We start from the raw sequence: 26,332 nt of genomic DNA, 5'->3' as shown, positions 1-26,332 counted from the left end.
CACTCAAACCTGATAGAGGCATAGATTTGTCCATCTTTCACGCATCATTGGCATCTAACAGAGTAGTGAGTAATCCAATAAGAACTGCAAGAATGCATGCACTGCTCCTTCTCATTCCAAGAGACCACAAAATCTTACCTACCAGAATTTGTGGTATCCATTCACTGGCCACAGTAAGGTGAGACATAACAGTGCATGGCTGTCAGATTGCACAGATCATTTCAAGTCTGTCCATGTACTACCAAATGTAGGAAGAGTTTAAATGAACGCAGAATGCCAGCTGTTTAATTTCAACTGATTTCATAAGTCTACAACACTCATTAGTATTAACTTTGTATGCTTTGGAAAATAAATATGACCTCCCTTGAATTATACTCTGGGGATGGGAAATGAGCAAGGAACATTGCCAGGTACTGGACAGACTGACACAAGTCTAACCTCCATGATTAACTGTAAATTGGTGGGCCAACCCACCAGCCAGGTGCGTGAAACAAGGCTCCAAAGCCTTTGCTCAAGGCTTTATTAATTTAGAAACAGATTTAAAAAATAAAACAAAGCAACAACAGTCTCACTGCCTTTTAGGGTACTGCGATAGGGCTTACCTCCAGGGCTTTACAGTTCTTTTAGTTTTCCATCCAGGACTTCCAAGCCGTCCCAAGTGGAGACTTCCAGCTCCTCCCAGCCAGCTCCTGCTTCTTCAAGGTGTTTTCCTCTCAGACCTTCTACTGGCAGGTGGAGAGCCCCCATTAACCTTGTCCTTTTTTCACCCTGAGTCTCTCATAAGAGGCAGGAAGCTTTGTGTGTTTATCTGTAAGGCACATGGCTAGGAAAAGTTGGGTGAGGTAATATCTTTTATTGGACCAACTTCTGTTGGTGAGAGAGACAAGCCTTTGAGCTACACAAAGCTCTTCCGAAGACGTGAAGAACTCTGTGTACACAAAAAAACTTGTCTGTCTCACCAACAGAAGTTGGTCCAATAGAAGACATTACCTCACCCACCTTGTGTCTCAACTATCCTGGGACTAATACAGCTACAACCACACTGCATACGTGACTAGGAAAAGGTATGTGACCTGCAACTGTAGGTCCCAGTTTTAAAGGGTCCAAGAGGCTCACTGGAATCCAGGAACATGTGAACCACAACCTAGGGCCCTGTTATATCTAATATGGAAGTCAGAAGGCAAGATTAATCTTGTAGAATTACACACTTTGTTACGCAACTTAATGTGCGGGGGTGGAAGGGAGGCGTATTTTACCTACTAACGGGCTTGATTCCTTTTACAATACTAGTATCTTTCCAAAGATTCTAGCTACCCTACAGCTGTGCAGTTGTTTTGTTAGTATCTAGGGGATAGATTGCGCTCATTCAAATCAATGGAAAGATCCCAAAAGACTTCAGTGGGAGCTAGATAAGGTCCTATGGCAAGTTGGAGATCCTGTGCAGTTGCCATAGTTAGCTTTAGGACCCAGGCATTTGCACCCCCAACCTTGCAAAACACAGAGGATTATTACTGATGACAAGTAATCAAGACCTCCCTTTCATACATCATCTGAAAAGAACAGCCTATGTCAGAGACAGTCCTATCACCCATTCTCAAGATGCTGCTAAGGCAACAAATGCCAGATGAATGATTCAGTCCTCGAGATTTCTTTTTTACTCAGCAAAGTAATGTAGCAATATATCAGACAGTATTAAATGAGTGAATACTTTTATCTTAATTGCCCTGAATCAACTGAAAGGATAATTCACTTTCTGGTTTACGTGCTGCTATTTATAAACTGTAAAAGATAAAACAAAGCTCTGAGAAAAATTTTAGACTCCTAGATTAATCCTGAGAATTCTGCCTCCAGAACCTTATTGTTTCTCTAATTATTTTAGAAGACAATTGTGACTTAACACTTCCATTTACTTTCATCTAAAAGAATCTGATTTTTTTATATGAAGATGGGAGCTAAAATATCCAGAATTGAAGAATGCAAGAAATACAAATCTGGCTACGAAGTATTTTCAGGCGATTCAGAGGGAGGGCCTAGAATTGAAATAAGAGGTGTACAAAAGACAGAGCTGCATCTGAAAATGTTACATCCTGTAGTCTTGCTTCTCAGAAAGTAAATGTTTTCCATTGAAGTCAGTTATTTTAAACAGGCACAGCGACATTTAAGAGATATTGCATTCAACTCCCTCCCCCCACCTTTTTTTCCCCTCATCATTTAGCAGTCATTAGCTTTAGGTTACTGCTTTGATGATTAGTACATGGATTGCTGCATTGCATTTATTTAGATTTCAATGCACTTCAAAATGCATTCATTTACAATGATTTGCTTCAGCTACCAACCTTAGCAGTCATCATATCATATGGAATTCCACTCAGCTAGTCTTTGTCTCTCCTTACTACTTACCATCTGTGACCATACATAGATTTGGAAAGCAGAAAACCTATATGTTAAAGGGAAGAAAATTGTCTTGTTTGCGATTCCTGTATAGATCATCATCAGGTTAAATGCTTTTATCCACACCTTTCTTTAAAAGGACACCATCATTTTATAATAAACAGTTTAAAATTGAAGTAATTTTCCCTATGTTTTACTGTTCCAATTGACAAATTTCCATTTCCTCTCCTCCTTGTGGTTCAATGAAATGGATATTAACATACCTTTTTCCTTTTAATCGTGTACCAGTATTGAAAATATCAGCAGGGTTTGGGAATCTTTTTTGTTAGTAAATCTTTACTCCACTCTATCAGCTAGTTCTGCAGCAAGGCCTCATTAGCTATTCTTCACCATAAAAGAATAATGGAATCTTTTAAAAAAGCATTTTGATAAGCCTTTCTCCGAGACTAATATTAAGGGAGGTCTAACCTGAGATCTAAGATACTTGACTGTATCCCTTGAAATAGCCTCATCTTGACTAACACTGAGTGAAAGATGTAAAAAAATTTGAAGTGTCATTTAACGTTTCACAAAGACTTTATCACAGCTAGGAGAGAGTCAATTTAGTAGCTACATTACTCCTGGGGGAATTTTGCACAAAAAATTCTGCGCACAATATTTTCAAATTCTGCAAAATCCTACATATTTTATTTGCTAACAATATAATCACACCAATTTCAATTATTTTTGGTCATTTATTTCAAAATAAATGTCAGCAAGTATGTCTGTAACAATACAGACAACAAAAAAGATTCAGGAAATGTTTTTTGACAAAGATTCCTTACTGGGCATATTTATACAGAACTGAGTAATAATTCATTTAAACTACAATACAGAACCGTATTTCCCGCACCCCTCAAAAGCGGTGCAAAGGCTTGGGGGAGTCAGGGGTAATGGAGGAGAGGAGGAAGAGGGAAGTAATTGCTGGGAAGAAGCCTGGGTTTGAACTTGGAGGGTTGTTGGATATGGGTATGAACAGTATGGAACAGTTTTTCGGGGGACAGCAAGGGGGAAGCTTCCCCCATGCAGACCCTGGCTGACCCCTAGCCTCTCCCATTCACTCAGGCACACCAGCCCCACCCCCGTGTCCCTGCACCCCCATGTGTCCTTGCACCTCCTGCCTACGTGTCCCTCCACCCCCTCAGACATCCACTCCCCCATCCCCATGTGGCCCTACCCTCCTCCCCATGGGTCTTTGTGCCCCAATTCAGCCACTCTCCCCCGTCGCTATGTGGCCCTGCATCCCTCCCCCATCACCATGTGGCCCTGCATCTCCCTCCTGCCCGGTGGCCCTGTGCTCCACTCCCATTCAGCCCCTGCCCAGTCTATCCTCCCCCACTAGCCCTTATGAGTCTATGTCTGACCCCCCCAGCAGCCCCATGCTGTCTCCCCACCTAGCCCAACAGGCGCTGTGAAGAAGGCAGGCTCTCTCAATTCCCTAGCTGGCTGGGAGCTGCTGCTGTTTTATCTCCAAAGTGTCCTTTGGTAGGCAAAAGGCGAAACTACGGCAATTTTCCAGCAGAAGCTTTTTTCTTTAAAAAAAAAAAATATTAGAAATATGCACAGCTCATTAATCATGCACACGCAGAGGCACAGAATTCCCCCAGGAGTAATACTATGTGTAAAATGAGCTGCAGCTACTCAAGTTGCACTGTAGTAGCTAGTGAAACACTCTGTACTCTGTTTAACAAATGAGTATCAATATAATTAGGATGTTTTTCCAAAATCTATTTTTGATTCATAAGTTCATGGACTTTAAGGCCAGAACAGACCATGAATCATCTAGTCTGACCTCCTGCAACCTCAGCCACCCACTTCTGTAACAGACCTGTAACCTTTGGCTGAGTTACTAAGTCCTCAAAGACTTCAAATTACAGAGAATCCACCATTTACATTAGTTTAAATCTGAAAGTGACCCAGACCTCATGTTGCAGAGGAAGGCAATAAAAATCAAGGGTCTCCCCCAATCTGATTTGGCGCCAAATTACTTCCTAACCCCACATATGGTGATCTGTTAGATCCTGAGCATGCACGCAAGACCCAGCAGCCAGACACCTGGAAAGAATTATCTGTAGTAACTAAGAGCCCTCCCCATCTAGTGTCCATCACCAGCATTGGAGATATTTGCTGCTAGCAGTCGCAGATCGGCACTGTTGGCAGTCTCATCATATGTTCTCCTCCCATAAACTTATCAAGTGCAGTCTTGAAGCCAGTTAGGTTTTTGCCCCCACTACTTCCCTTGGAAGGCTATTCCAGAACTTCACTCCTCTGACAGTTTGAAACCTTCGTCTAACTTGAAGCCTAAACTTATTGATAGCTAGTTTCTCTCTATTTGTTCTGGTGTCAACACTGGCACTTAACTTGACAAGTTTCTACAGATTCATATTGATCAACATTCAGATGTGAATGTTACTGCTAGAAACTGAGCACACAAATGACTGACTACAAAAATAGAATTTAAACTCGGGTAACAGGTACCAGCTTAAGATAACGAGTGAATCTGTTCATTCTAGTATGCAGTGTTGTTGTAGCCTTCTTGGTCCCAGGAGATTAGAGACACAAGGTGGGTGAGGTAATATTTTTGTCGGTCCAATAGAAGATAATCTCACCCACCTTGTCTCTGTTCTTTCTAGAAATACAAACTAAAGAGAATCTAGTGGTTTGCCTGCACCATAGAATACCTATGTTCTCTCCTTAGCAATAACAAGGGAAAGGGAAAGGGTGGGAAAGATGCTTACAGTGCCGCTGAAACAAAGGGGGAAGAAGGGGCCATAGCCCTCCCACCCTTTGAAAGTGGACAGGCCTGGCCACCTTTCCCCCACAGCAGACCCTGCCCACTTCCCTTCCTCTTCCCCCCAGAGGCCTCAACCCCTGATCAGGCCAGCAGGTGGTGAAGCCTGGCTGGGAAGACTGGGCAGTTGTGGGAGCCACACAGACCCTCCACCTGCTTGCGGTACGAGGGGGCTGAGAGCAACCCCTGGCCCATGTCCCTGTCCTGGCTCCCCGCCTAGCCCAAGGCAGGTGTAGATGGAGGGTCCATGACTCCGCACTGGCTCCCCACAGCTGCCCGTGCAGCTCCAAGGCCCTGTGCTGCAGCCAGAGCCAGGTCAGGGAGAACCACGCAGGCATCTGTGGGGAGCCTGGGTCCCTCCATCTGCCCTGGGGCGGGAGTCTTGGGGTGCTGGGAAACAAGCAGTGGGCTGCTTTTGGCCCCACCCCACCCTGGGCGGCGGGGGGGGGAGGTTTCCCGATCCCACTGTGGCATCCGGGGGAAAAAGAGGGGCAGGGGTGGGGCCTCCAGAGCACCTGGACCCTTGTCCCCTCATTTTTGGGAATGCTCTGATGCCCTTGGATCATTACCAAGTAAAGGAGATGCAGCTGGCAGCTACCAGGTACAAAATTATTACTTTAGGACTTCAGCTGCTTGACTCTGCTAAATTTAAGGAATCAGGCTCAGAAAGGCATATCCGAGTTAAAAAGAAAATACTATATAAAGCGAACTCTGTACTAAGGAGAGTTCATATGGAACATGAGTCACCATGCAAGGTGATCCTGAGAAAGGAACTGCTTTGCTTCCATGCTTAACCCCATTAAATCTATAAAATGAACAACCAGAACTATTGATCAAAATAACTGTCCAGAACCATCTTCAAAATGAGTAACGGTTCTTAAATTAAAAGGAAAATAAGATCAAGACATCTTAAATAAGTCCTGTTACAAATGTACTTAATTTCCAATTCAATAAAATATCAGAATATCAATTTATTAAAAGGTTAGATGAACTGTACATATGTAAACAGTAATATAGTTGAAAAATCTGAAATATATTTCGTTTTAAAAAGAAAATCATTCTTTTGGAAAGTATTTAAAATATTGCATTTCTGGGCAGCAAATCTAACGAAGTGCTCTGGAAATGGTGCATTTTCTCGGTGCATTCATCAAGCATTAGTCTCCAAGGCATAACGAACTAAAATGTTGACAATGTTGCTTCTTGCTGATGTGCAGACACACAAAAGTCTGTGAGCTCCAAAACAGCAGCAGTTTTAACAAGGAAAAGCTATGGTCCTGGTTGATGAAAACAATATGCCTCCCGGGAGTCCATGACACCTTGGAAATATGCCAGCCATACTGCATACAATTAAGTCAGATTGTGCTGATGAGTTAGAGAATAAGTCTTTGATTGATAATTTTTCTGTTTATTTCCGCCAAGGCCACTGAAAACACGAAAGCCTTCTCATCTGAAAGGTTAGCATACATGTCAACTTCTTTGTCTTGTTTCTCTGTAGAAGAAGAAGAAAAGTCACTATGAAACAAAAGCTTTTCTCCAGCTCCTGCATCACAAGTTCGTATACAAGTTACACAGATATTAAATTATAACAATAATATGGGACAACATATTAGTATTGAAAAGTGGTATTAAAGACAAGCAGCTCCCGTCAGGGAAAAGAAGTCACTGAATCAAATCTGAAAATATGACACAAATGCCTAGTCTTCAGTAACAAGAAATGACGACTCAGCCTAACATCATATGAATGACTCCTAACACACAAATGAGAGAGTAGTTAATGCTGCCTAATGCTTCTTCCTCCAGGGGAAAGACAACTCTCTACATGTTACATTTAAATAGCAACTTTCATGACAGGACAAACGATGTATTACAAAACGAAGGCTTCAACACCAGTAAGAAGTAGGATAGTTCTTTCCCTCTAGTATAGGTAGGAGAGTGAGATGCTGAAAGGTTAAGTAAATTGTCCAAGATCACTGAGCAAATTAGTGTCAGAGCCAAGAGAAGAACCCAAGACTTACGACTCAAAGCTCCATTAGGAGTTTCAGACTTCTAGCACTTCAGGAACACTAGCCTTTTCCTGACATGGGACATGTTAACACCCCAGGGATCCTGCTTCACCCAGACAAGCCAACTGAGAGTGGAGGGGGCTGCAGGTGGGTCACTTAAGTGCAAGAGTGAACCATCAGGGAGCTCACCTGCCGCAGCGCTCCAACCCTGCAGGGCTTTCCTGTGGCACACATAAGGTCCATAAAATGAGAGCTCTGTCACAGCCACCTCTTTTAATTCAGCACCCCACCCACACAGTCTACCCCTAGAGCTCCTCCCTGATAATTGCTCAGCATTACAGAAGCTCTTTCATCAGCTGCTTTTTGTCAAGTAGCCAGAAAGGGCTAAGCGAGGCTGAGCAGGGGCTAACATGCACTGCAGGAAGGAGAGCATACATGGGTAGTCTAGCACTCCATGAGGGAATCCACAGAGATCCCCTAACGTCACCCACTTAGAGCTCCCTCACGTGGGTATTTCTAGAGGACTGGGAATGGGGCTCACAGCTAAGGGGGATCACCACTGCAGAGGTTTAAAGTTTGGCCTATTTTAACCTACCAGTGTCCCTGTAAGTATATAATGGTGTCCAGACACAATCAGTATTTAGATTTCAGTCTGGAACCATTTGTCATTTCATCATGAACTTAAATGAGAAGAGTGGGCAAATCCTTAACCATCAGGATTAAAGACTTTGCCTTTCTCGTCTTTTCTCCCCACTCAACGGCTGAACATTAAAGTCTGTTGAAAGCTATTTAGCAACCTCAAAGCACCTACACAACTATGCTTCCCACATTTCACTACCCAGGAGCTTGCTTAGTGAGGTACTTGGAATATCAAAAGCCAGCACAGATGTTCTAATGCAAAGCTATGAGAAGGTTGTTTTAGTTCTGTACTAGAATTCGAAACACATTCAATCTTGGGAATACAAGTCACTTCAGCTGGATCCCTGGTGAGGTGAGAGGCAATACCATCTGCTGCATTCAGCTTGAAGTCAGGAGCTAAGAACCAGAGCTATACCAACAGCTCTTCCCTCCATGTGGCTTTGGGGAGCCACTTTCTCTCTCCCTGCCTTAGTTCCTCACTCCCGCCATTTATAAAAACAGATCACAGGGACACCAGAAGCATTTCTGTACACTGTTCCAGAAGAAAGCATTGTAAGTGCTAATTATTCTGTATGAAATACTTTTCAGATTTCTGGCTTGCTGCCATTTTTTTTTCCTGTTTCACACTACTCTAACCCAAACAAGCTCAGACATCCAAAATTGTCAACATCTTCAGAGAAGCATTTCTGGGTTTCTTCCAACTCCTTTTTGCTAAGCATGGCAGGAGATTTATGTATTCAAAATATACAAAATAAAATGAACGAGGAGTACTTGTGGCATCTTAGAAACTAACAAATTTTATTTGGGCATAAGCTTTCGTGGGCTAAACCCACTTCATCAGATGCATGGAGTGGAAAATACAGTAGGAAGATTGTATATTACACACACACACACACACACACCACACACCATGAAAAGATGAGGGTTGCCTTACCAACTCTAACAAGACAAATCAATTAAAATGGGCTATTGTCAGCAGGAGGGAAGATAACTTTTGTAGCGGTAAGCAGGATGGCCCATTTCAAACAGTCGACAAGAAAGTGTGAGTAACAGTAAGGGGGAAAATTAGCATGGGGAAATAGTTTTTAATTTGTGTAATGACACATGGAAAAGAAGCCCTTGAGGAATTCCACCAGGATTTCAACTATATCAATGAAACAGCAACACATCCCCTTTGCAGGGCCTAGCAATGTGTTCTCTTCAAACACAAGAAATGGCCTGCCATTTCTAGAACCAAAATTCCAGTGAGTTTTGGATAAGGAATTAAAAAAAACAAAACACACACAACAGTGAAATCACTATGAAAAAGCAGTTCTTTTGTTTTCACAGTGAAGACAAAATATTTAAGTTTGAAAAGACCTAAAAAGGCCTATTGCATAATATGGACTTATGTCCAGCCCCCCAAACTCAGAGATAAGGTTTTGAAGTTACAACAGCACAGAAAAACAGACCAGTATGGTGAGCTTCCAAAAGTGCTTTTTACACAAGTAATTTTAAATGAAAGTTCTGGATGTTCTAAAAGAGCAAATTTTCCCTTACATATTTCTTCTCCAAATCCTCATATTTGTACGCCAAGCTTCAGGATGAAGTTTTTATGGCCCAGTGAAATTCCTCTAAAAATAAAAGGTAAATGAAATGCCAACAGGTTCTTGGTACCAGCAGTTCCAAGAGGCACAGCCACAAAGATGCACAGTAAAGGGCTGGGAACTACTTAGAGATGTGCATATTTGATATCTTACATAGTGTTGTTAAGCATGGAGACCAGGACAATTTATCCAACACAAGATAAATTGAGGGTGGGTTTTTAAAAGTTAAAAGACAACAGGACTTGTGCTCCCAAGTGACCGCTTTTGAAAACCCCCACCCTCTATTATTATTATTACTATCAGAAGTATGATACAAGACAGGTCATAATAGTTTGTCAAGAAGCTCTTGCTATTTCTGTCCAATTGCTCCTTAGCAATCCTGACTGTATTATTTTCTTTGATAAATAAGCAGAGCAGCCTAATTTGTCACTGTGGCGTATAAGGAGTGGGTACGTGTTTTCCCTCAAATTCAAGAAATACTATAAAATCCTAACACCAATTCATTTGGCACCCTCACTTGGAGCACCCTTATCTTTTCTGAAGTACCATGTGAACCAAGAGCATCTGAAGAGAACTAGCTGTGAGATGTTCAACACACACTCAGTATTAAGGAGAGTATGAATATCTGACATAGCCCAGTATCCTACTTCTAGCAGTGACTTACACCGGCTGCTTCAGAGAAAAATGAATCAATGTGGTCAGCTGTGTAAAGGTTCATCATGGAGACAGCAGGAAGGAGGAAATCCTCTCTGACCCCTGCAGACAACCTGCTTATGCTTAGAAGTCTATGAAGGACCACTGGATCTCATCAGAAGCAGATGTTTGCAACAGTTCTTGCTTCTCTGAAGGAAACGAGTTAGCCATCCCATACATAACATTACCCAAGTGTTGGTCTGGATAGAAAAACTAAGTCACTACAGCATGAAACATTTTTTCTTCCTTCTCATAGGCTTTAAGGTCACAAGGGACCATCATGATCATCTTCTAGTTTGACCTCCTGCACACTGCACCAGGCCACAGAACCTCACCCACCCACTCCATCCACTCCTGTAATAGACCCCCAGCCTCAACTGAGTTACTCAAGTCCTTAAATCATGACTTAAAGACTTCAAGTTACAGAGAACCCACTACTGAACTAAGGCTGTGTCTACACTGCACATTTTACAATGGCAGAGTTGTGCCGCTGCAGCCACACCATTGTAAGGTGGCAGTGTAGCCACTATCTGTTGCCAGGAGACAGCTCTCCAGGAGACAAAATAAAACCACCCCGAGAGAGGGGCAGTAGCTTCGTCACCAGGAGAGTGTCTCCCGCTGACGAAGCACTGTCCACACCAGAGCTTTTAGTTGTTAAAACTTTTGTCATTCAGGTGTGTTTTTTTCATACCTCTGAGCAACAAAAGTTTTAACAACGGAAGCATAGTGTAGACAGAGCCTAAAACATGTCACCGGTTGGGTTAATGATAGCATACCATTCAAAAAATCCCCAAAAAACAAAAATAACTTTCCCCAAATAGGTTTTCTAATTCTCATACCTCTTTCTTCCTCATTCTTTTTGGCTGAGGCACTCTTAGGTCTTCCTCGTCCCCGTCTGCTATGATCTGAATGGCTGTTAGATCTGGACCTTTTTCTGTTTTCTAAGTCTTTATTTACTGCAGAATTTATCTTCTCTCGCTTAACTCTCTCTGTTCGTCTCCTTTTGGCCTCACTCTTGTTTTCTGTATAAATGAATAGAGAGAACATTTTAGGGTTGCTTTCATGTCTTTGTAGTTACTCAGTCTCAGCTCTTTCCCCACTCCACCTCTTTCCTTAGATCTCTTAACAAGAATGATTAGTTCCTGCACAGTAGACACCTCTCAAGCAGTTCACAACACTTGACTGCATCTGCACAACATCCTCTGAGCTGAGCTGAGCGTTGAGGAAGTTGTTTCAGGCAAATGCACAGACATACCTCATTTTTTGATCACAAAGATCAAGTCTTAATTATGACAACATTTATATAGCATTTTGCAACTAATAAGGAGCATCTATTAGCAACACAGTGCATAGGAAATGCTTAGTTCTTAAGTTAGTGAAACTAACTGCACAGATCAGTTTTCAAATGTTCCTGATGTATCACTTCTGATGTGCTGAAAGTCGCTGCTCTCATTCCAGGTGTTCCCAAATACTATTAAGAAATGGATAAAGAGGCAAACACTAAATCTTTATTTTTTGTTTTGCCCTCGCTCCTGAAACCATTCTCATATTATACAATTCAGCAGAAGACACCAATTCAACTGTACACTCAGTATTTACTACAGCAGCACCTAGAGGCTCCAACTACCATCAGGTCTCATTCTGTTAGGGGCTGTAAAGAGACAGGCTGTGGCTACACTTCAGAGCTTACAGCGGCGCTGCTAGTGCAGATGCTCTAAGTGGATGAGAGAGAGCTCTCCTGTCAATTTAATTACTTCAGCCCCTGTGGTGGTGGTAACTACGTTGGCGGGAGAAGCTCTCCCACCGACATAGCACTGTCCACACCAGTGCTTAGGTCAGTGTAACTTACGTCACTCAGGGGGGTGGCTTATTCACACCTCTTAGTGACAGAGCTTGTACCGACTTAAGCTGTAGTCTGTACTCAGCCTTATTTAAGCTGCCATCACACTTTTCACATGGGAAAAAGCTTCCAAATTTTGCACCCGAGAGTTTTTGGTATTTATCAGTTGGACCTCATTCTACTACTTTCCTTTTGTCCCACCTCCCAATTTACTGCAGACTGGACATATGCCACAGCTAGATAGCACGATATAGCTTGTGAATATATTTGACAGGAGAGCCAGATATATTCATTGACTTTCACACTGGAATTACACAAGAGCCTTGCATAATCATAATAAAGCCTTTAATGCATCTAACCGGTTGGTAACTAGTTTCATTTATCAACCATTAGCTAACGAATGGAAAAAATACCAATCACACCTTCCAAAACAAGCCCACTGCCTCTAGCTTGCAACAATCAACATGTCTGACATCATCACTTTATATTTTCCTAAAGCTGACAACTGGAACATTTTCTCTTCAAATTAAATTAACTATACAATCTATTCTGATCCTGTAAATCTTGTAAGTGAAGAACTTCTACAATTCTAAATCAGATTCTTTTGGGATCTTCCCTGAAGGGGATTTGTTCTGACTAATGTCCTATTAGTGGTAGGCAAACCATTAATAAAGAACATAAGGGAGAACATGACTCATGTTAGAAAGCATCCAACTGATTCCTTTGCATATACATCAGCAGAAAGCCTTGAATTTGAGAAAATACATTTTTTTATTTTACTGCATACTTTAAAAAGAACATCTTAAGTAGCTTTTAGTTTAAGTTCTTCCAAAATACCGTGTTATACAAAGCGTTAAATGACATTCTGCTATTTCAGGATTGAGTTAATAAATTCAATGCAACTCAAAAAAAAAAAAAAAAGGAAAATAGGAATTTACTTTTGAACAAAACAAGTTTCAGTCATCAAGTGCTATGAAATCTGGCTTCTCTGGGCATTTATCTTCTAAGTAGGATTAACAGAAAGCTTTCTTTAGGGTATTATATTTGCATGGTGAATAAGTAAGCAGCTAAAAGATAAACAATGAATAAAATGTCACTACCACCCAAGTAAGGCTGCAAAAACACCACATTTTGTCTTTCACAGATTGTGAAAGATTAACTTGCATTTAAAGTCTGCCTTGCCCCAGTGTAAAGGAAAGAAGAACTGACAAAAGTCCAAGTTTATAACACAGGAGACCTCACATGCTCTTCATTTTTTTCTTCCAAAGCAAAAATATGAAAGGGAAAGCCCCTCAGTAAGATTTACCTGCAGTGGGTGGTGATTTCTCAGCACGTCTGGCATGCAAGAGCTTTCGACTAATAAATATGTAGCCACAAGGGCACGATTTGCATGCAACAGGAACCTGAAAGAAAGTGGGGAAAATAAGATTTTGAAATATCACAAGAGTTGCTCTGTTAAGAAAAAAAATCCCAAATACAAGGCACATGTGACCTCCAAGATATTCTTTACATTTTGTTTATACCCCAAACAGTATTCCATGTTATTGTGCAGTTCATAAAGTTTCATAACAGGGTAGTTTAAATCACTAGTCAGGAAGATTCAATTTAATCATGGATTTCTACATAAAAGTGCATTCTTGTTTGTTGTTATAACCTTAATACATGTTCATCACAACTCAGAGATAGATGTAGGTTTCATTTTTAAAATGTACACATTATACATTTTTAAAGTGATTTACTTTGAAAACTTTTCAGATTAATTTTACAGCAATATCAGAAAATGAATGATTGTTTGGTTATTTCATTTACCAAAGGTAATTTAAGCAGATATTTATGATCTCCAATTCAACAGGTTAATCATTAATATTTGGAGGATTTTCTTGCAATGCTGTATTAGGAGGAGAACATACCAGACAGACATTTAAATTGTTATGTATTCTGGATTTTTTCATTAACAGCAAACATAATATTTTAACAAAACAAGCATATGAATTTTTGAATTTCGTTAAAAACATTCAAGTTTTTTTAAATCAGGTTCATTTTTGTTAAAATTGTTTTTAACTAAAATAGTTAAATGAAATTTAAAAAAAAAATTGACTGTCAGGCAGGTCAACGTGAGAAACTTAAAATATTGGCTTCTGCAGCTAACTCAGACCTCTGAAATCTTCATTTTCCTGTTTGTTCATAATCTAGAAAAGAAAAACAAGTTTTCCTGCTTTTTCTGGTTCCAAACAATTTTTCAATTTGGAATGAATTAGTCCAAAGGAAGAAAATATTCTTTCTACACCGGCAGAAGAAGCTACTGCTGTTTAAAGTGAGATTATCACTTCAACAGTCTCTGAATCCAAGTGCTAAAGTGACTTCCACCAGTTCACTGGTGTGACTTTCTTTAAAACATCATCATCAAACATATATTTCTTGAATGGTTCTTATTCCCAAACTGGGTCTCTTTTATGGCCTGCTGCCATTATAGGTTTTCCCTTCTAGTGAGAGAATGGTATGGGAGATCTCAAATCATATGAAGGCTACACTGACCTCAAGACTTGTGGAATATGCTGCTCAAACAGTTTCACTTTTGTTTCCACTGCCTGTCCCTCCCTTCACATTTATCTCCAGACTTCTCCTTGCCCAAATCTATTCTGCCCCCAACAATCTTCTATTAATTGAACTTTTTGAAACTTTGCACTTTTAGAGAGAGGTAAGGGATTGACTCTCTCTACACAAATTTGCAGCGAGACAATAGGGTTGAGGTCTGTTATTTCTCACCTCCATATATTATTTATTTCAAAACATTTTTTCTGTTAACAAGCATGTTATCTTTGGAGACACAAATCCATAGTTTGAGAACTGCAAAACTAAGCATCTCTCTTGGTATCTTCTAGACCGAGCACTGAGTCCCATCGGGTAGATAGAAAGAGTAACCTAAATAATCTATACAAAAGCCCCTGAAGCCCCATAAATTTGGGTCCCTAATCCATGAACTCATTTACAAAACTTTTCTTAAAACATGACATGAATATATTGTCTATAGAATTAATAATCCCTATTTCATGATGAGATATCTTTGCGCTATAATGTATCTTAATTAAAACTATTTTAGATGCTTTTTGAGGGGGAAAAACCTATTTTATCAAAAAATCCAATTTAAATAAAAAAAATCATTGATTTTTATCCACCTGTTTCATAATAAGTTTAGGAGTTATAAACATGATTGCAGTGGAACTAAGCTCCAAGAATCCTCATCCAATTCATCCCTCAGCCCAGGTATTTACTAGCAATAAGTTTAAAAATGTGAAAGGTGCAGGGTACATTATGGAAGCACACTTCAGGCTGTCACAGCTATTTTGTATTAGTGCTCTGCATCCACATTCAGTCCCTCCAGACCCTTAGAGAGAAGGGAATATTGTTGAGTGATACCAACTAAAAGCAGGTTGGCAAATTCTAGAGGAAATCCAGCACTACCCCATCTGGCTGAATACTTGCAATATTAGGGTTACCATAGCTGAACTTTCAAAAAAGAGGACATTCCATGGGGGGTAGCCCCACCCCCTATCCACTCCCTCCCACTTCCCACCCCCAACTGCCCCCCCACAGAACCCCCAATCCATCCAAGCCCACCTGCTCTTTGTCCCCTGATCGTCCCCTCTGGGACCCCTGCCCCTAACCGCGCTCCGGGACCCCACCCCCTATCTAAGCCTCCCTTCTCTTTGTCCCTGACTGCCCCCTCCTGAGACCTCCCCCCAACTGCCCCCCCAGGACCCCACCCCCTACCTGTCCCCTGACTGCCCTGACTCCTATCCACACCCCTGCCCCTTGACAGCCCCCCCCAGAACCCCCGACTCATTCACCCCCCCGCTCCCTGTCCCCTGATTGCCCCCTGGGACCTCCTGCCGCTTCTCCAACGCCCCAGCCCTCTTATCATGCCACTCAGAACAGCGTGTCGGGCTCCGCGTGGAGCCAGACACACTGTCGCGCTCCCCTGCGGCGTGTACAGCCCCCCCGGCCCCCTCCCTCCCAGAGCACTGCTAGTGCAGTGCGCTGAGGCTGTGGGGGAGCAGGGGAGGGGCTCTGGCTGCTGGAGGCCCCGATGCGAGCGGCTCAATCTGGCCCAGTCGTTCTGTCAGCCATGCCACGCTCTGCATTGGGAGGGAAATCCCGGACCTTTTTACATTTTTACGAAGCCCTCCCGGACGGCTATTTAAAACCCAAAAATCCAGACATGTCCGGGATAATCTGGACGTATGGTAACCATATGCAATATGGAAGAATTTAGAATGATATGGGGAAGTTCTAGAATGCTTACAGCTACAAGGACAGAAGTGTATTCCTTCCTTATTAAAAAAGAAGTTACCAAAAATTATTTCCTTCAACAATTAAAAAAAGAACAGAAAAAGTTACCAAAGCTCATCATCTACATTAAACATTTTGCAAATCATGGCTTTAGAAGTCAATTAGGAATGCATTGTGCTGCTTTGATTATGTCTGTATCAAGACAAAGTTAAGTAAAGGACTAAAAACACAGAGGAAACTAAAAAAGATTTGGAGGAAATTAACATTCAAACAAAAACAGTGTTAATGCAGAATACTGCACAGAAGAAAAAAACAGAAGTCCTAACCATGTCAAAAACATTGAGACAAATCTCTTCAGGTTTGCTGCTGCTTACTAAGACCATGAAATAATGAAAGTATAACACAAGGTTACTGTTTACACTTTACCAGATACACAGGAAACCAATTTAAGCGTGCTTCTAACAGAAAAACAAATGCCATAACCAAACTAGTACATACAAAGGAGAATTCTCCTGCTATACAGACCACACAAACTGTGTTGCTGCTTTCTGTAGCACTGTTACATTTTCTGTGCTTCACTTCACAAGTTTATAAGGACGTCACATTTAAGAAAAGCATTTTTTCAGTGCAATTCACAAACAGTTCACTTAACTAATAAGCAATGAAGCTCATTCAAAACGCAGTTGGTTATGTTTTTATATTAAAAGTGTGGAACTGAGGAATACCTCAGAATGAATGGCTTGCATTATTTTTATGTTCAACTCACATCTTTTTCTGAGTAAACCAGGCAATGATTTAAGTTTTATTCTTTTAAAGGAACACAATCCTAGCAGGTACTTTCCTTTTCGTCATCATCGTTTTTAAATGTAACCCTCAACCGCACACACTGTTTTAGAAAGCTGCATTCTCTGTAAAACTGTCCCAGAAGTTTACAAATAAATGTTCATACATATTTTAATCCTTTTCCATTGTGCAACATCTGATCTCATCCAGACAACTGTAAGGTAGTTCTATTAAAACTTAAAAGTTAAATTCAGCAAGTCCTTGTTTTGCTTACTTGTTCATTTGCCACATCAAACGGGAACATATATCTTGGAATAGCTGCAAATGCTGCAGAACCAGTAAAGGGAGCACCAGATTTGATCTTTTTGTAGAGCCTACATAAATACTATTTTTAAACAATAATTGTTTTAGTCTAAGATTGTTGGAGGCCACGTGGCAGTTGGTTTCCTTTGCTGTACTCTTGGGCATCATCATCCTCATGTAATTTAGACTTAGCAATTGATCACTTCTGTTTATACCTCACACTTTGATCTGGAGAAACCCCATATGAAATTTTAAAAAAATGTAAATTCAAAGTGTTCAAGAATACCGTCCTTCTAGAGACAACTGAGACTACACTATTTCCCCAAACCAAAAAATAATTCTCAAAACTTGCTTTTACCAAGCCTTTGGTATTAGGATATACATGGCTATAACTGTTGTTTTGCACATGTAACCAAGTTTTGAGAAGGCAGCATCAGATGGTTACTGAAAATTTGAATTTTTTTCTATTGTTTCTATCTGTTATACTTCCAAAGAGTGGTAAAATGGACAACTTGAAACCTAAACAATTTCAAAAGAGTTAAGTACAAGCAAGTCACATCATACGCGCATTTAACTTATACAAATTCAACTATACGCGCTTGGCAAAGAAAAAGAACAAGATACACCTCTACCTCGATATAATGCGACCCGATATAACATGAATTTGGATATAACGTGGTAAAGCAGCACTCCGGGGAAGGCGGGGCTGCGCACTCTGGTGGATCAAAGCAAGTTCGATATAGCGCTGTTTCACCTATAACGCGGTAAGATTTTTTGGCTCCCGCGGACAGCGTTATATCGAGGTAGAGGTGTACCCGTAAATAGTGCGGGGGACTCCACCCACTGAGCATATGCCCCAGAGTGAACGTGAGATGGGAGACGTGAATCTGCTGTTCCCTCAGTCGGTCTCAGTTCCAGCGTGCCTCTCATAGTGTGAGCATCTCACCGCGCTGAGTGTGATTCTAGTGTTTAAAGATACGTATTTTTCGTACAACATGGCCCCTAAACGCAAGCCAACTACTTCATCTGGTGCTCCAACGCTGGAGGAAAAACTGGTTGTGTTGGACTTATTGAGAGACAGTATGTCGGTCTCCAACATGGCGCGTAAATATGGCTGCAACGAATCTAGCATCCGTGCCATCAAGATTCAAGAGAGAGAAATTCATCAAACCGTGGCATCAAGTGCTCCAATAACTGCTAAGGTGACCAGCCAGGTGCATGATAAGACTTTACTGAAGACTGAAAAGGCATTCAATGTATGGCTGAAAGACATGAATCGTAAACGTGTGCCTATCAATGGCAACACGTTGCGAGAAAAGGCTCTTAGCCTCTACGCGCTGTTCAAACCTCCTGCCAAAAAGGGACAGCCTTCTGATGAGAAGGAATTCAAAGCCAGCCAAGGTTGGCTTAACAGTTTTAGGAACCGCTTCAACCTCAAAAACGTGCAGACTACTGGTGAAGCTGCATTTGCCAATGAAGAGGCAGCAAAAGCCCCGAACAATTAAAGAAAATAATAGAAGAAAAGGGCTATCTTCCGGAACAAATATTTAATGCTGACGAGACTGGGCTCTTCTGGAAAAAAATGCCCAACCGCACTTACATTTCAAAATCAGAAAGACAAGCCCCTGGCTTCAAAGCAGCTAAAGACCGTGTGACTGTGTTGTTTGTGGCAATGTGGCTGGGCATTTAATAAAGCTGGGCTTGCTCTACAGGGCTGCAAATCCCCGTGCCCTAAAAGGCAAGAACAAAAATCTCCTATCTGTGTTTTGGCAATCAAATAAAAAGGCTAGGGTGACGGCAGCATTATTTCTGGATTGGTTCCACAAGTGTTTCATTCCGGAGGTCAAGCGGTACCTCGAAGAGAAAGGACTTGACTTTAAAGTGTTGCTGATTGTAGACAATGCTCCTGGCCACCCTCCGGTTTGCACATAACAATGTTGAAGTCATCTTTCTCCCCCCCAATACCACCTCCATCCTCTCGACCAAGGCGTGATTTGCTGTTTCAAGGCCATGTATACGAGGCTTACGTTCTCATGGCTACTTAGCACTATGGATGCTGATCCCAATCTTAATGTGATGGAGTGTTGGAAGTCCTTCAACATTGCCGATTGCATCACTTATATTAAACAGGCAATGGATGCAATCAAGCCTGAAACAGTCAATGCATGTTGGCAAAACCTATGGAAAGAATGTGTAAATGATTTTAAGGGTTTCACGACCATTGACAAAGAAGTGAAACGCATTGTTCAGGTGGCCAGGCAAGTGGGTGGTGATGGCTTTGTCGACATCCTTGAGGAAGAAATTGAAGAATTAATTGAGAGCCATAGAGAAAGATTGACTAACAAAGAGTTAGAGGAACTGATAAAAATTGTCTACAGAAGACAAAGATGACAACGACGAACAGGAAGAGCCAGCAAGTTCACAAATTTGCTGAAGTGTTCCAAGCAGCGAAACACTTGAATGATTTAATTTCTGAATACGATTCCCAGGGGCGGCTCTAGCCATTTCGCCGCCCCCAGCACGGCGGCATGCCGCAGGGGGCCCTCTGCCAGTCGCCGGTCCCGCGGCTCCGGTGGACCTCCCGCAGGCGTGCCTGCGGATGCTCCACCGAACCCGCGGGACCAGCGGACCCTCCTGCGGGAGGTCCGCCGGAGCCGCCTGCCGCCCTCCCGGTGACCGGCAGAGCGCCCCCCGCGGCATGCCGCCCCAAGCACGCGCTTGACGTGCTGGAGCCTGGAGCTGCCCCTGACGATCCCTCTATGCAACGAAGCCTCAAGACCACACATAGTATTATGGACTATTTGAGACCGTATCAAGAAATGTTTGAGCAGCTCAAGAAACAACAGCGACAGTTGCCGATCACCATGTTTTTCAAGGAAAAACAGCCAGCAGCAGATGAGCCTACGCAATCAACTTCTCGAGCTGAGCCAGAGCCAACCACTTTGTCTACGACTTGCTCTCCATCACCCAAGCTCTCTGTCACCTCTGTTTCCTGGATTGACATCAAGCCCTGACAACCCCCTGTAATTACCCCCTGTAATTAAAAATACAGTATTGTAAAATTATATTTTGCATATGTACTCTATTATATACTGTACATTACTGTATACATTATACATATTACTGTACAGGGTTGTATACACAAAACCTTGTATAGTATACTGTACTTTATGGGTGATTTAAGGGATTTTCAAGGGTAATTTTGACTATACGCGATTTTCGCCTTACACACTGACTTTCGAACCTAACCCCTGCGTAAGATGCAACTCCACTGTAGTTTCAGTTGCTGCTTCTACCACCAGTACCTCTGCCAATTTTTGTAATTTTCTAATCATTTTTACAAAAATGTCTCTCCCAAATTATTGCATAAAAGACCCACACAAACAAAAGGAAACTGATTACACAAGAGATATACTGACCATACTGAAAATGCTGCCAAATGCATAAAATTTAAAAAATAATTTTGATAATTGTTCAATTATAGTAATCTTAAGTGTCACAATTAAGAGAAACAGGCAAAAAAATTCAGAGCAAGTGTGATTTTTAGATTGACGATTTAACTTTAATGGTAAGACTTTTTGTACACAAGGTTTGGCCCACCCCAAAAATTGACTAACCGTCCAGAGACTGTGTTTGCATTTAATAAGCTGATGGTATTGCAGCACAGTTGTCAGACAAAGAACCAAAATAATATATTTCTTTTTAGATATAGCTGAATGATTGATATCTGAAGTTATAGCTAAGACAGCACAAGTTTTCCATTCTACTCTGCTTTTGATCACTCCAATCTCTCTGATATTCACCTTTTCAGACTTAGTCTCTGCCTAAAGGACTTTTTTTTTTGGGTGGGGGGGGAGGAGAGCTTAAAGGGAAAATGATACTAGACGATTTTGAATATAAGTACAGGTTGAATTTTTACATAGTCGCTTTTCAAAGAAATGCTGGGCTCATACATCTTTGAAAGAAAAGTGCGAAATACGGGTTAAAATGCTGTGAATGCTTATTAATAATACGTAGTGAATCCATCCCCCAATAACAGTCAGATTTTGCAGGACCATACCCTACCTATTATTCTATGCCAAATTTTTATTTAATTCATTTGCACAACAACTATTAAAAATTAATCTGTTCTTTGTTTCATCCTATTAACACCATTTGCCTTGGGCTCCCTGATTTACTCAACTATGTGGGTTTTACTTTGTTTTAACACCACATATGGTGAGTGGTTCTAAGCGAGTTCTTACACTTAAAGTGTATGCAGTCAATATACTAAATCGCCTCAAGAGTTTGAATTTAACTATTTCCATGAAAGTTCCACACACACATTACTGGTAGCACAGAATTCTGGGAATATTCCTCAACACCCCTGTTCTGAGAGTAGTAGAGAACTAGTAGCACAGCCTGACTGCCCACCAACACCCCGACATGAGAACTTCCTCTATGGAAGGACTGACAGATAGTTGTGGGTGACTATTCTGGGGAATATATAACCTAGCCACTTACATATAAAGCTGTGGGTTCCATTGGTGCTAAGGCAAGAATTTTAGTTTCTTCTACTGTGTGCCAGGATTTGGCACAAGGGTTCTGGAGCACTGAGAAACAATCAGACCACTCTAGCAGCCTTTGGGCTGGGACAGCACAGATGCATGTAATTCCATGCTAGCAGCAGGAAGAGCCTAGCACAGAAATTCTATTCAGACACATGCATACTTTACTTTAGGCTGAAAGAGCAGAATGAAATTAGATTAGCAGCACCTTTTTAAAAACAAAACAAATTACTTACTTGCTCTTATAGCATCATAAGCCCACAACAATATTAGATTGCAAGAAGTCTTATACTGAAATACCTTTATTCATTTTAATTTCTTCTTTCATCACCCAGGACAAGAACTGAGCATGTTACTTGCTTCTTCCAGAAACAAAATTTAATGACAAGTTGAACATGTCAGCATTTGCAAGCAATGCTCATATTAATTTTTTTGTATTAAAGCTAATGTTAAAATGACATAATACACAGTGTAACAAAGTTCCTCCTCTACCTTGGTGGGTCCTGCACTTATTGGCGGATTTGCTCGCCTCAGAGATCTTCCCCTCTGGTGGAACCCACAGTCTGGGACAACTCCTCCTGTGTCTGATCAGGAGTTGGGAGGTTTGGGGGGAACCCGGGCCCACCCTCTACTCCAGGTTCCAGCCCAGGGCCCTGTGAATTGCAGCTGTCTATAGTGCCTCCTGTAACAGCTGCATGACAGCTACAACTCCCTGTGCCACTTCTCTATGGCCTCCTCCAAACACCTTCTTTATCCTCACCACAGGACCTTCCTCCTGGTGTCTGATAACGCTTGTAACTCCTCAGTCCTCCAGCAGCACACCCTCTCACTCAGCTCCTTGCGCCTCTTGGTCCCAGCTCCTCACACACACGCACTTCCTCTTCTCTGGTCTCCCTGGCTCCCCCTGGCCTGACTGGAGTGAGCCCTTTTATAGCATCAGAGGGACCTAATTAGAGTCAGGTGCTTAACAGCCTCACCTGACTCTTAGCAGGTTAATTGGAGTCAGGTGTTCTCATTAGCCTGGTTGCTCAGGGAACAGATAACTGCTTATCCAGTAGCCAGTATATCTCCCTTCTACTACTCTGCTGTTCCCAACTGGCCTGGGTCTATCACAACAGGTTAAGGAAACAGTGTCTGTACATCTGGGTGTAGTGCTCAGATTAGTACAAAAATTGGTTTAAAAAATCAGAAAAAAAATACAGTATATAATCTGCAGTAACCCAAATTTAGGTCAATACATTTAACGACAGAGTTTAGATATTAGACTCCAAATATTCAGGTATATCACTCATGAAAAGTTATATAGAGTTGGTTGTAGAAAGCAAATATGGGAATCAGCGTAGATTGTCCCTCAGTAATTGAGCATTTAGCATAGGTTGTCCTTTAGTAGATATAATCCAACAGAGAAGTATTTCAGTTACTTTCCGATATCGTCTCTCATGACTCACAGAATCATAGGACTGGACCTGAAAACTGTTATCATTATCTCAGTCTTCTCTTCTCCAGACTAAACAAACCCAATTTTTTCAATCTTCCTTCATAGGTCATGTTTTCTAAACCTTTAATCATTTTTGTTGCTCTTCTCTGGACTTTCTCCAATTTGTCCACATCTTTCCTGAAATGTGGCACCCAGAACTGGACACAATACTTTAGTTGGAGCAGAGCGGAAGAACTACTTCTCGTGTCTTGCTTACAAAACTTCTGTTAAATACATCCCAGAATGATGTTCGCTTTTTTTTTTTGCAACCGTGTTACACTGTTGACTCATATTTGGTTTGTGGTCCACTATGGCCCCCAGATCCCTTTCCACAGCACACCTTCCTAGGCAGTCATTTCCCATTTTGTATGTGTGCAACTGATTGTTCCTCCCTAAATGGAGTACTTTGCATTGGTCCTTATTGAATTTCATCCTTTTTACTTCAGACCATTTCTCTAGTTTGTCCAGATCGTTTCGAATTTTAATTCTATCCTCCAAAGCACTTACTGCCCCTCCCATCTTGGTATCGTCTGCAAACTTTGTAACTATGCTCTCTATGCCATTATCTAAATCATTGATGAAGATATTGAACAGAACCAGACCCAGAACTGACCCCTGTGGGACCCCATTTGTTATGCCCTTCCAGCATGACTGTGACCCACTGATAACTCTCTCTGGGAACCGTTTTCCAGCCAGTTTTGTACCCACCTTACAGTGGCTCCATCTAGGTTGCATTTCCCTAGTTTGTTTATGAGATGGTCATGCGAGACAGTATCAAAAGCTTTACTAAAGTCAAGATATAAATATGAAAGCATATCCCAAAAAGCCTAGCCTTCCAAACAAGTCTTGAGGAGGAACAGAAATGCCTTAAAGCTAATACAAGTCTATTGAAAGTAGAAGCCAGGCAAGAATAAGCAAATCAACAGTTAACTGTCAAACAATTTAAAATTTTTCTTTATTTTCATAAATAAAAATAGGACACCGTCCGATAATACAGGCCTAAAAATAAATTTGTTAGAGTTTTATAGGATCTAATATGAAATAGAAACATTATTAGAATAGATTGTTTTAATTTAAACAAACAGTCTCTTGTAGAGCTTTCCCAGTGGATTAGGAAAGAGTGAAATTGACTAGTCATTTTCATTGTTCAAAATTAGTGCTATGTAAATGGTAAATAGCATAAATAAGGACAAGTTAGTTAGAAATAAAATGGTAATAATCCAATTTTATTATTTTTGCTATGTAATTTTTAATGCTGTTGCAATACAGTTCATCCACAGGGCAATACACCAGTAACAGTTGATCAATCTGTGGAGCAGTAGCTCACAAAACTCCCTACAGATCTGAGTCACACTATACTAGAAATCCTTTTGATTAAGGTCTCAAGCTGGTAAACTGCAGCAAAGGGGGAGAAAGCTACTGAATCAGTATCACACATTTGAGAGTACAGTATTAATCATCCAAGGGCAAAGTTGTATTTGTACAGTTAATAAATTGTTTAAAAGTTACTAATATCCTAAGTGTAAATAATTCTATATTCTTCAGAAAAGCCTTCTGCATAATACAACTCTATAATGCTAATAAATACTTCAAAACATTCAGATGGGATTCCAGATAAAGACTAGAAAGGCAACGGCCATATTGCACTTAAACACTGGCTCAGAATTAAGCACCGTTTAGAAGTGACTTTACTTTAAACTCAGGAAGCTAGCTCATCTTTTTCACAGCTGAATGCATCTGGGCCACAGAGAAACTTCCTGAATTAACCTTGCGAAGGTTCAACATCTAGTCAATGCTGTAATTCAGAAAGTCAAGAGATGACTACTCTAGCTATCAAGAACTGGAGAGTGGACAGAAGCAACAGAGAGCATTAAAAACATTATGTTCAGTAAGGAAGTCCTTGTTGTGGAACACAAAGCGACCAAGCTTAAGGCGAGTGGAAGCAGCATGTGGAAAAAGGCTGTGACCTTCTGAACCCAGTCCAACTAAGTAAAAGGTCTGTCAGGATAAGTACATTGAACATGCCTCTGCCATGCAAGGAGAGGGCAAAGCAGACTTTCAATGGGATTAATGAATAATGATGAATTATGAGGTTAGAAGCAATTACTGAATAAATAAGATTTTCGTTAAGAAAGGTGAACCAGGTTCTTGTGGTATCAGAATCCCTTTTCCCACCATCTAAGCTTCACTGTGTTACTAACAGAATCCCAGTTTGTAAGTGGATGCAAAGTGCAAAAAAAGAGTTTTGGATTATTTTAATAATCCCTTTTCCCCAACCTCACTCTGTGTCCCCCAGCTCTCCTAAGAGCCACTTTTCTCAGCTCCCAGAGCACAACGCTCCAGATAAATAGCAAAGTAATGGCATGCCCCGTCCCAAAACAACCTTGCAAACCCTAAAGCGCTGCAGTTATAAACGCATCGGTTCTGGAGGACGTTTTATTAAATAATAGAGGCAAGCAGGGATTGCAAAGGTGCAAGTCTTTTCCCCTGCCAAGCCCCTGCCTGAGGGACATGTGCAGGATGCTGCAGAGCTTTGGGGTAAGGAAAGCAGCACTGCGCGGGCTTCTCCCTTACGGTGGGGCTGAACGGGGCAGGCTCGGTGCCCCTTGCCCAGCGGAGGTCTCACCTGCTGGTCGCACTCCGGGCAGGACTTGGTGGCCATCTTCACTTTCTTGGCCCTACTCGAGGACATGCTCCTGGCTGCTGCTGGGGGGAGAGCGGCCGCCCCGCCCCCGATGGAACGCGGGGCTGGCCGGCCGACCGGCCGGCGCGGCGCGCGCCACACACCTCACGCGGCCGCCCAGGCAAGTACACTCTCGCCCGCGCGACCTTAGGACCCGGCTCGCGCCCGCGCCCACTGCCGCGAACTCTCGGCCCCAAGCGCTCCCGCGTCACTCTCCTCCCTGCCGTCAGCAAGCCCCACCCCCTACGACCGCAGCTGCGGGGCGGG

At 41.8% G+C, this 26,332-nt stretch overlaps 1 protein-coding gene across 2 annotated transcripts; it reads right to left on the bottom strand.

Annotated features, from left to right (window-relative positions):
• Positions 1–6,182: 6,182 nt before the first annotated feature.
• Positions 6,183–26,307, bottom strand: C14H16orf87 (chromosome 14 C16orf87 homolog). Of its 2 annotated transcripts, XM_044987638.1 has the most exons (5): positions 26,009–26,307; positions 13,289–13,385; positions 10,982–11,164; positions 9,403–9,476; positions 6,183–6,710 (listed from the first exon to the last, which is right to left on the bottom strand). In XM_044987638.1, the coding sequence occupies exons 1-4, from the start codon at positions 26,072–26,074 to the stop codon at positions 9,442–9,444; spliced, it is 381 nt and encodes a 126-aa protein (XP_044843573.1). In that variant the 5' UTR covers positions 26,075–26,307; the 3' UTR covers positions 6,183–6,710; positions 9,403–9,441. The 2 variants fall into 2 exon arrangements, with proteins under 2 accessions (XP_044843573.1, XP_044843572.1); XM_044987637.1 differs by lacking the exon at positions 9,403–9,476 and having other exon boundaries at positions 6,186–6,710; positions 26,009–26,305.
• Between the last annotated feature and the right edge of the window lie 25 nt (positions 26,308–26,332).

Source organism: Mauremys mutica, chromosome 14, assembly GCF_020497125.1.
Source record: "Mauremys mutica isolate MM-2020 ecotype Southern chromosome 14, ASM2049712v1, whole genome shotgun sequence".
In the NCBI taxonomy this organism is placed as follows: Eukaryota; Metazoa; Chordata; order Testudines; family Geoemydidae; genus Mauremys; species Mauremys mutica.
This window is presented reverse-complemented; position numbering and strand designations above follow the sequence as displayed.